The sequence below is a fragment of the Daktulosphaira vitifoliae genome, unplaced genomic scaffold (assembly GCF_025091365.1).
Source record: "Daktulosphaira vitifoliae isolate Bord-2020 unplaced genomic scaffold, ASM2509136v1 Scaffold_1, whole genome shotgun sequence".
Lineage (NCBI taxonomy): Eukaryota > Metazoa > Arthropoda > Insecta > Hemiptera > Phylloxeridae > Daktulosphaira > Daktulosphaira vitifoliae.
In genome coordinates this window covers 4,448,028-4,459,481 of record NW_026099572.1, presented here as the reverse complement: position 1 = coordinate 4,459,481, position 11,454 = coordinate 4,448,028, and the positions used below count along the sequence as shown (strand labels likewise).

The window sequence follows — 11,454 nt, the reverse complement described above, 5'->3', positions numbered from 1 at the left end:
TTGATTATAAATTATAAGTATTATAATTTACTACTTATACAACATCATACAATTCATTTAGTCGTATTATTGAACTTTTTAATTTCATTTATTACTTTTTTATTGTAATAAATTGATAATCTGTAATAAAAGGATTATCATAATTTAGTTTGATAGACTAGTAAAAATATTTTACGTTAAATATATAAGTTAAATAGTGTTTACCAAATACGAGTAACTTAAAATTCTAACAGAATCATTTAATTATTGCTATTAATGAATGTATATCCAAAGTTCATAAATATTATGTGAGTAATTATTTTCGATTATTTTGTTGTTCATAAACTTACTAATTGAGAAATAATAAATCCAACTACTAAATTATTAGTATGGCTCATATCGATAAGTGCCTTAATTTATAAAAAATAAAATAAAAAAAAACACAAAATTGTGCAGCTTAAAAATTTACAATTAAATTATATTATTTGTCATTAATAAGCAAAAAATAAAAAGGCTTTTAAATATTCAAAATTGCCATTTGAAATATTCTTTTTATTACTTAATTAAATTGATACATCTCACCAACGTTTACCAATAATATATCGACGCCGCTGAGGCGTGTAATAGTTAAATTTGGTTTACATAATCCTTGCCGCATAAGGCCATGAATGACCTCATACAGATTCATAACACGTTAATCGTTATTATTTGTTTACATATCTTAAACAAACAATGATGTCATTCAATTCACTCCCTGTACCTCTTGTAAAGCACACCTTTCTTTTAATATTATCACATAAAATTTTTATTGCTTTGATTAATTATTGCAGACCTAAGAACCCTCTGGGTTCTGGTCCGTCCTTTGATATTCGTTTCGGACACTCACTCATTTTTGCTCTTCTGGCGATGATACCTAAGTAGTTAGATTTGCTCCTTCTTTTATTTTGCAGTCTCTTTACTTATTTTTCAATACTTATATTATAACTTGGTGTCGCTTCTTCTTTATAAGTTTGTAGTCTAATTTAAGATATTTTCATGTTGAAATAATTATTTAATTATTCACATTATACGCCTATATTATAGTCTGTTTTCTTATTTAACATTTAATAAATCCACACAACTCTTTTTTCTCTTGGCCGACCCCAAGTAGTGGGATTAAGGCGAGGAAGAAGAAGAAAAATACTCTTTTCTCCTCTATACACCGAGGACCGTGCTTTACCGCCAAGGTATATCAGGTAAGAGTAGTTATAATACACTAACTATACTAATCAAATTATAACTAGAAACAAAGTACTTTTATTTATTATGTCTTTACGGATGATGCCATTATCATTCCTCTTTATTAATACCATCTCCACCTACTTTATTTTTAGTTATTACACATTATTGGTGCAAACTTGTTATCGACCATATATTTGAACTACATTATTTTTAATTTTTTCAATAGTCAATTATGTTTGTTATTTTAAAGATAAATTAATACCCTTACAAGATACGGGATATATATAATTTATTTAATTAATAAATGATAAACCAAGAAATATTTGCAATAGAAGAAAAATAAAAAACATTTCTTAAAATAATTATTATATTAAGACGAATCGAGCGGCAAGCATTAAAGGATTCAACCTGTATTAATAAATATTTAATATAATTTTTTGTACTAGTCAAAATAATTAAATTTTGACCATACGAAACTAATATATTTATATAATACCACATAATGTAATAATTGAGTACAAACCGGATTATTTATTAATTCTTTAATAAATGATTAATTTTATTTAATAGTCTTATAATTATATAAGTAAGGATATGGGTTTTCATTGTTTTTATTTTTTTAATAACTGACCAGTTTCCTTACTTACTGAATACTCTGTATAGCAGCAGATTTAATAATTAATTTATCTAAATTTATGTTTTACGTTAATTAAGATAAATAATCACATTTTCATTGTACAGAATGATCGGTTTATCATAAACCACTCGAAAACTCTCAAATTAAATACAAAATTAAAAAAAAAAAAATTGTTAGTTTTTTTAGTTATATATATTTTTTAATTTATCAGCTAATTTTAGAATTATCTCTTAAAACTTATAGGGGTGTTAACTTTATTAATAACATATAAAACATACATATTTCTCATTTTTATATTTAGGTGGCAAGAAAAGTATGGCCAGGAAAAGACCAACAATAAAAATATTAGCACTCACTCCTTGCTTCTAGTCATTCCTCTAATAAACAAAAAAAAATTGTTAATAACTTCATTAATACTGTCTATAGTTTTAAAACTGGTAAAAATGTTATCAACCAGTCTTTTTTTTCATTACATCAATATCTGTTAAATAAGCTAGTTAATTATAAACATTTGAAACCATTTAAATATCCCAGCACAGTGGGCATGTGGCATAGTTGGATCAAGTATAATGATATTTGACAGTGATTAAAATCACTATCATATGAAACGCTTCAATGCAAATTTTTAGATAGTGTTTAATTTAAAACAATTGGTGGATTATTCCAAAAGCTACATAATCTGCTAGTTCCTTATTAATATTCTGATTAAGATAAAGTATATCGAATGAAAAAGAGATTATTAAAAAATATTATTTCTCATTAAAAAATTATGTTGATTCATTCATTTTTCATTAAGTTATATCATTATAAAGTTAAAAATGTAAAAAATAAAATCGAGAATTTTCACTAAAAAATCACTATCATAATAAACGCTTCAATGCAAATCTTTAGATAGTGTTTAATTTTAAGAAATTGGTGGATAATTACAAAAGTAAAATATTTATAATTATATATTATATAATTTTTATAATAAATTCTTTTCAAATTATTATTGATTTTTATTTTTAATATGTTTAAAGTAATAATTATCTAACCTACTTTTTTCGTCCTATAAAGTAAAAGTTTATAATAAAAAAAAATGAATTTATTACCATAATTTTAGTTCAACTTGCAAGTTTGAAATTGACATTATTAAATAGAAAAAATGAAATTGTTAAAATTAATATGCAATCAGGAAATTTTATAATTACTATTTATAGTACATTTATCAGAAAAGTTCGATTTTTTTTACATTTTTATCGTAATAGATCACTTAAATATAAATTATAGTAATTATTTATAATTAACTTTTGGTATTTAAAAAGATTCTACAATTGAAATATACAGAACTGAATTAATTTCAATGATTTACTTTAACTAAAAAAACCAATAAAAAAAAGTTGTTAAAAAGATCTACTCAATTGAGAGCGCATTATAAAATGTGATTATAATTGTAAAAATCGATTGTTAAAATAAGTATTTACATTTAAAAAAATTAATTAAAAATAGAAAAAAATATTGTTTTCAAAAAATTACTGATTTTTATTTATAATATGCTAAAAATAATAAGTGCAAAATTTCATTTTTAACCTAATTTTTTTTTTTTGTTTCTTAAAAGTTGTTTAACAAATTTACTCAATTGAGTGTATTATAAAATTTGATTATAATTGTGAAAATCCAATGTTAAATTTAGGGAAACTAAAAATAATTTCTAAAAAAAAATTATTTTTATAGCAACTTGTTACCCAAAAATTTGGAATATTATAGACCTGTTAGTAACAAACACAAATAGAGTTAAAAAATTAATAAATTACAAAGTAAAATTATTTACTTTTGCAGTTGAATAATTTTATCATATCAAATCTAATTCAATAAATACATTAAAAATATTAGAAATGAATCATTTTAATTGTTTGTATGGATAAAGCTGTTTAAGGTACTTTATATTTGATTAAGGCATTTTTTTTCAATTTTTGAGGGTAATATCTTCAACTAAAGACGAATTGTAATCATTTGACGTATCGTTGATAAAAGTAGGTCAAGTTAGAACAGAGAAAATAAATGATAATCACAAAAAGAACCACAGAGTAAAATAATATTAACATGAATATAAATTTCTTCTCCGGAGGGGAGACTATAGTGATAGGATCCTTTATATTCATTGAAGTTATTGAATCTAAATGAGATAAAAATCAAATGATTTGAAAATTTTTCTAACTTAAAATTAATGCAAAGCATTAATTGCCACAGGCGTATTCTAACCGTGACGACACAAGTGTTACCTATTCAGCAACTGTTCGTTGCTTTCGCCAATTAATAAAATTGGCAATTTAAGCTAATTCAAATTTTAAAGTGACTTTTCTGACTTTAAAAACTTCTTATGTCTTATGAACTTTATTCTAAATTATAATATAAGCTTTAATTTAAGATAAAATAAATTATTAATATTTTCAGAACATTTTCAAAAATTAAATAGAAAAAGCATAACTTGTGTGCAAAAATTGATTTTTTAAATTTTTCCTGTGTGCAGGTTTAGAGTCGGATTTTCAAAAAAATTATGTCAAATGAATGAAAAATATCTAAGATTTTATTATAAAAAAATTTTAATTTGTTCATTTTTCAAAAAGTTATGACAGTTTTAAGTATTAAAATATTTCATGTCAAACAGTTCTTTTACATAAAAGTTACATTTTTCGTTAAATTTTTCTATAGAAGAAAAAGTGTCGGGACATATTAATTTTTTTGAACTTATAATATTTATTATAAGCTTTAATTTAACATATGTTTAAAGGACACAGTATTTTCAAAAGTTAAGTTGAAAAGTTCTACTTTTTGTACATATGTTTCAAGTTTTGAACACCCCCGTATAAAAGGAAAAGGCCAATTTAAATTAAAAGTACGTTAAATGAAAATGTATATATATTGTATTTATAAAAAAAAAATTGTGTTAATACATATATTTTCCTAAAAGTTATAGCAATTTAAACTTGAAAATATAAAATCGAAAATCAAAAATTTTAACACAAAAATAGCATGTTTTTAACTACGGCAGCTATTTGCCCATAGAAATTAAGTCGTCAGGACAAATTTTTTTTTTCATTTTATAGTATATGACATAAGCTATAATTTGGTATAAAAAACAGGTATAAAAAACGGAAAACATTTATTAAAAAAAAACCCAGCACAGTGGGATCGAGGCATAGTGGGGACGTTGCATAGGTGGATCAGTATAGATTTAATCTGACAGTGATTAAAATCACTATCATAAAAAACGCTTCGATGCAAATCTGTAGATAGATTTTGAACCTACTATTTTTTGTCCTTTAAAGTGAAATTTTAATAAAAAAAATTAATTTATTACCATAACTTTTAGTTCAACTTGCTAGTTTGAAATTGACATTATTAAATAGAAAAAATGAAATTTTTAAAATTAATATGCAATTAGGAAATTTTATAATTAATATTTACTGTACATTTATCAGAAAAGTTCAATTTTTAAGAGTAATAACTTAAACTAAATACGAATTGTAATCATTTGACGTATTGTTGAAATAAGTAGGTCTAATGAGGGTTGACAAAATAAATCGAAGCCACAAAAAGAACTACATAGTAAAATAATATTAACATCAATAAGAAATTTCTTCTCATGAGGGGAGACTACAATGATGAGATTATTGATATTTATTGAAGTTATTTAATCTAAATGAGATAAATATCAAATTGATTGAAACATTTTATTCTAACTCAAAAAAAAAATGCAAAATATTAATCGTCACAAGCGGATTTTAACCTCGTACCATAATCGTGAAAAACACAAGTGTTACTGATTCGGCAAGTTAGTTTTTGTAATAAAGTTTTAAATTTTAAATCCCCCCTGTGAGCAGAATAAGTGTTAGATTTTCAAAAAAAAAAAATGATATCAAATGAAAGGAAATTGTTTTTGTATATAAAAAAATATTATTTTGATTTGTTAATATTTGAAAAAGTTATGGAAGTTTTAAGTACAAAAAACATCCTGATAAAAGGTGATTTTTATCGCAAATATTACATTTTTTTTTTAATTTCGACAGCCATTTGCACATAGAAGATAAAGTTTGGGGACAAATTTTTTTTTTCATTTTATAGTATATTTAATATATGTTTAAGGGACGCAGTATTTCCGGAACTTTTTCAAAAGTTAAGTTGAAAATGTTTTATTTTTTAAACAATGTTTTAAGTTTTGAACGCCCCTTTTATAAGGGGAAATTATCCAATTTTAATATAAAGTATATCAAATGAAATATGTACTTATAATATATTTAGAAAAATAAGTTTGTGCTGATACTTACATTTTTCGAAAAGTTATAGCATTTTTAAATTGAAAATTTTAACACAAAAATAGCATGTTTTTAACTACGGCAGCTATTTGCCCATAGAAATTAAGTCGTCAGGACAAATTTTTTTTTTCATTTTATAGTATATGACATAAGCTATAATTTGGTATATCTTTAAAGGACGCAGTATTTCCGGAACAATTTCAAAAGTTAAGTTGAAAATGTTAATTTTCGTAAAAAAGTTACTAAATAGCTTATAAATAAAAAATTATTTGATTAAATACAGCAGTTTTTTTTTTTTTTTTAATATTGTATTCAATTTGAGAGCTTTAGTGTGGTTTATGATAACCACTCTGTATAATCAGCACATCCGGATCATAATTCAGTCTTTAATTAAAATTGAATTTTAGTGTACTCTTCTCATTTCATTCTGAAAGTTGACTTTGACATACAAAATATATACGATGGAATTAACGTTAAATAATTATTTTGTATACCTAAGTAAATTAGATAGATTATGGCAAAAGAAAACTGAGTTATCTTGTTATGCTGTCTTTTTAGTTTTAATAATTTTTTGGTGTCGCATCAAATGGAATCGTAGATTTATTGATAGATTTGCAGCAAAATTACCAGGTCCTCAATCATATCCATTAATTGGTTCAGGACTAGAATTTACAGGGACATTGCAACGTAAGTTTTACATAAAATATTATTAATTTTTGGCTTCCTTCATGTTACCATCAATAACACAACATGTTACGAGCACACTAGAGTGAAATTTTTTAGATTTCTAAACCTACTCCATTAAAAAATTTAATATAAATTATAAAAATAATTGACTTTGGAAAAAATTTACTTTTGAAATAAATAAAATGTCCACCATATTTAAGCATCTTTAATAACTTTTAATATAGCTTGTAAATAAATACATTACAGTTTTAGTGACGTCCAAAGTCTAAGCCATACTTTGGAAAAACTTTACTTTTGAAATAAATAAATTATACAGTTTTTGACACAAACAAAAGGATATAGATGTGAACTTTATTTGATTGAATCGTAATACATCTATTTAAATTGCTTATTTTAGTCTATTTTACTCTTTAGGCGATTTAGGTAATGTACAAACAATCTGAAGGGCTATAAATAATGTAGGAAACCCACTTTTAAGTTCAGCTGAATAGCAAAACTTAATAATATTAATTAGATTCTTCTATTTTGAACCTTTTATGTTTGGGAATTGATTGAGTCTTCATTCGATGTTGATATTTCCATATTACATTTATTGTTTCAAAAGTTATATTAGAGATATTCAAATACATATTTTTTGCCAGTTTGGTCATTTTTTCTTTGTTACAATACTAATGTGCAGGCTTTATATATTCATTATATAATTTAGTACAATCTATAAATTGTTGATACAAACTAAAAGAATTAAGAATGAATCTACTAATAATTTTCCAATTTTCATTTGATTCAATCGACTTTTAGAAAAGAAACATATATAACTTAAAAGATTTCGTAAAATTAAATTAAATCGAGATTTTGAAGTCATAATAGATGCATAAAGTTCCCCAAAATAAATATCAATTTTAAATTAAGCCTAGGATAAGATACTAGTGCATCTCTGTAATTTTTATCTATCTATTTTTATTCTAGTCCTACTTCCAATTACAACAAACTGAGTAAATTCAAAATGATCACTCATAAAATTATTAGATTCTTTAATTATTTTTTTCAAATACATTATTACATCTTATTTGTTTTAATGAAGAGTAAAAATTTTATTTATTATTTATTTCACTGAACAAAATAATAGCCTGAAGCATACGAGTAAGTGATCTAATTAAATTAAATTTTTTTTGATAAAATGTAGCTAGTAAAACTTGCAATATCAAACAACCAATTAAACCTGATTCTTTGATTTCTATTTTAAAATATGTTCTACATTTTTCAAATGGTATTATCTTAAAATAATCTGACTTCAAAAAACACAATCTTTTTTTTACTACCTGATATAAGACTGTACTAGGACTATTAGACAGTTGTACAATTACACGATTGACTATGAAAATAGCACCATATGTAAATGGATGAAGCATTTTGTTGAGGAATCAATGCTTGTAGAACTTTTATACTACTCTCGCATGTTACTTAGCACCATTGTAACTCTGACTAATTAAGTTCCGTTTCTAGTTTAATTTTTTCATCGCAAATATTATTAAAAGTTTCAAGTAATCTTCATCCAGTAGTATAAGAACATTCTTTTAATGCAAGTAAACGTTATTTTATTTCTGTTACATTATTATCAAAACAAACATACCGTACAACAAAATTTAATATTTCTCTTTTAGATGTTGATTTCTTTAAGATATTCTCATTTTATTCAACTGTTGTATCAATAGAGATATTAAAAAACTTTGTAACAAGCATTTCTATTTTAATTCATTTTTGGATAATAAGTTTGTTTCACTTTGTCCATTTAATTGTAATTTTTCTAAATCAATGTCCAAATATGGTGATCATTTACTCAATACAATGAATAAATATTTTAAATTACTTAAAATATTATCATTGAAACTTTCTCTGTAGTCATAGAATGCTGGAAAATGTCTTATTACAGTATAGCTTTATAAGTCAATGAAATATTTCTGGAATAAATTATACTTGTAGTTTATTTTTAATTAGTGAGAAATTCTAACACAGGCATAAATAAAATTTTCATTTTAAACAGTAGCATATATGTGTGGACTTGTCTTATCGTTGGTGCTGATATCTTTAGATTTTTAGATATCATAAAGTTTTCTAGATATTTTTTGTAAGTTCTTACCAAAAAAATACAATATATACAAAAATTCTATCAAGTAAAATATAATAACTCAAGGAATCTTTACGATGACGTTCTTTATTAACTTATACATTCTAGTAAAATGTTGATGAAAAACGTCGACCATTTGTTTTAGGGAAATTTGTCTCAATCTCTGTAGATTTACTAGGAGCTCTTTGGTTAGTATTAACTTTTTTTTCGGGTAATATTTGTAACGCAAAAAAATTATAATGAGTATTAGGTCACAACTGTATTCAAAAAGTGCATGTCGTACATCTCTAAGTTCAGTGTTACACATGAACACATAGATTTATTTAGTACAGTTGTTACTAGTACCTGGTTGTCTTATCCTAAAATATCACATCTGAGAATGGTCAATTGACGCTATGGTCAAACTGTTAAGTGCCATCTACCATGCGTTATCAAACTAGTTTGGAAGACTACGGTTATGTTTGAAAATAAAGGTTCAATCATCATCCACACACCTCTTTGGCATAACATCGTCGTCAACTTTCTTTTTCCATTGCTGTCAAATTCCAGGATAGAGTGGGATGCGTTCATTTTGTCTTGACTATTATAAGGGCACCGCATCATAATAATCACCCATCAAAACTTGGAAATCATCTAGATTATTATGTGGTATTTTTATTCTTTTCGTATCCTTGCATTATATACACCTTTTAATTAATTAATTTTTGTTTTTATTTCTTGATTATCTGACCATGTGGTCTGATTTTTTTTCAATATTAGTTAATGACTATGTACAGATCAACTATAATTTTGATTATCTTTAATGATCAATTCTATCTAAAATTCGTTTATTTTCTTTGTCCTTTCCTTGAGATGTCCGGTCCTCGGATGGACATGGTGAACATCTCATTGAGTATTTTTTGCATTTATGTAGAGAATACTCATTGACGTTGGTGACATGTCCATTTTACCCTGACACATGCGTTGGATCTGCCATGCTCATGTTCCTTACATTTTATTCTTTTATTCTATAGTGTTGGTACTTTAAATTGGTTTTTAATTCTGCGTATGACAGTGAAATTCTAGTATATTCAAGTAGACAGTTTTTTTTACACAGTTAATATTTCTGTATGCATACTGATTGTTTTTGTAATAAAAACTTAAATATTAGTCGTGTGATCGCTGTATTAAAACTGTGTCATTGCTCTTGTTAGAGAACACATAAGCCATTTCGACGCCTAAATGTATGTAGATGACCTGTTTTATATCATTGTGGTAAATCACATTGAATTATCCTACATATATCTGGACTTAATGATTATTAGTACTAAAAATGATATAAGCAAAAGGAATATTAATTGGATATTGTTTAGTATAAACAATTTTTAACTAACTTTTCAATCAAATTTATAATCTTAGACATTTCATGAATTCTCTATCCCTGGTCATAACTTTATTATTAATACTGTTTTTTATTTAATGTTATCTATTTAACCTTTTGTGGAATATATATATATTACCCCTATTATGTTGGGTTTTGTGTATTCGATTTTACTTTATTTAATTTTTTAATTTATTTTAATTAATGGCCATAGTCCATCTATTTTGTTATATTGTGATAAAATTGTTTTATAACATTTAATAAATTTTGATAATTACTGTATTAAACTACAAATATTTTTAATAATCTTTCACCCTAGAATAAGGTACAAAATCCATGGTGCTCTGGCTTTGCCTCGACCCATGGCAGACCCTCAGAGTTCTTGTAAAGTTATGCTATTTTATTTGAGTTTAGCTTACATAGTTTCAATATAATAAAAATTGATCGCTTGTGGATAATTATTTAAAATTAAAATTATTATTATATTTTTAATAATTACTATTATTATATTGAGTATGTGTTTAGCGTTGATAATGGTAACATTGTTGCCGAAAATTGTATCCACAATAGTTTAGTAATTTTTTTGTGGCTTTTGGAGTTAAATATTTTCAATATAATTTAAATTTTAAATAGTTTCAAATTTCGTAGAATCCTGAGATTAATAGATAAAATTTTAGTGTTAACTATACAGGGACAAAATTAAATAACATTAACATAATAAATTATCAAAATAAAGTTCTGTGCGAATAATTACAACTGTAATTTACCATTACTTGAAGTTTGATCTGTTGAAATACGCAAAAATCAATTTAAATTATTAGTCTAAATTTTAATTTCTTTAGGAGTTGAATTAAAATATTTTTCTTAAATCAAACAAATTAAGTAAGCATCCAGATATTAATTAGTCTTGAATAATTAGCTTTTTAAAGTTTACAAAAATACTAACTTTATGTGTAATTACTATCAAACTCATTATAATTGAAATTAAATAGTTATAGAGTAAATAAATAATTAAATTTTTATTTTATTTTAGTGGTATAAAAATACAATAATTTAAGAATTACGTGAGTTTTTGAGATTTTTTTTTAATTAATGGCCATTTTGGTTTAAAATAAAACAGATATTTATAAATTTTATTAAAAAGAAAATA

At 24.2% G+C, this 11,454-nt stretch overlaps 1 protein-coding gene across 2 annotated transcripts in view; it reads left to right on the top strand.

Annotated features, from left to right (window-relative positions):
- The first annotated feature begins 814 nt into the window (after nt 1–814).
- LOC126896373 (cytochrome P450 4C1-like) overlaps nt 815–11,454 on the top strand; it is a 28,358-nt gene continuing 17,718 nt past the window's right edge. Inside the window, exon 1 of one of the 2 annotated variants that reach the window (XM_050669092.1) lies at nt 815–1,214. Coding sequence is in view for 1 of the 2 variants with exons in the window: in XM_050669091.1 (XP_050525048.1) it covers nt 6,594–6,819 (226 nt within the window). In the remaining variant the exon portion in view is untranslated. Of the gene's footprint in view, nt 1,215–6,571; nt 6,820–11,454 lie in introns of those variants that run through there. The other variant, XM_050669091.1, reaches the window with a different exon arrangement.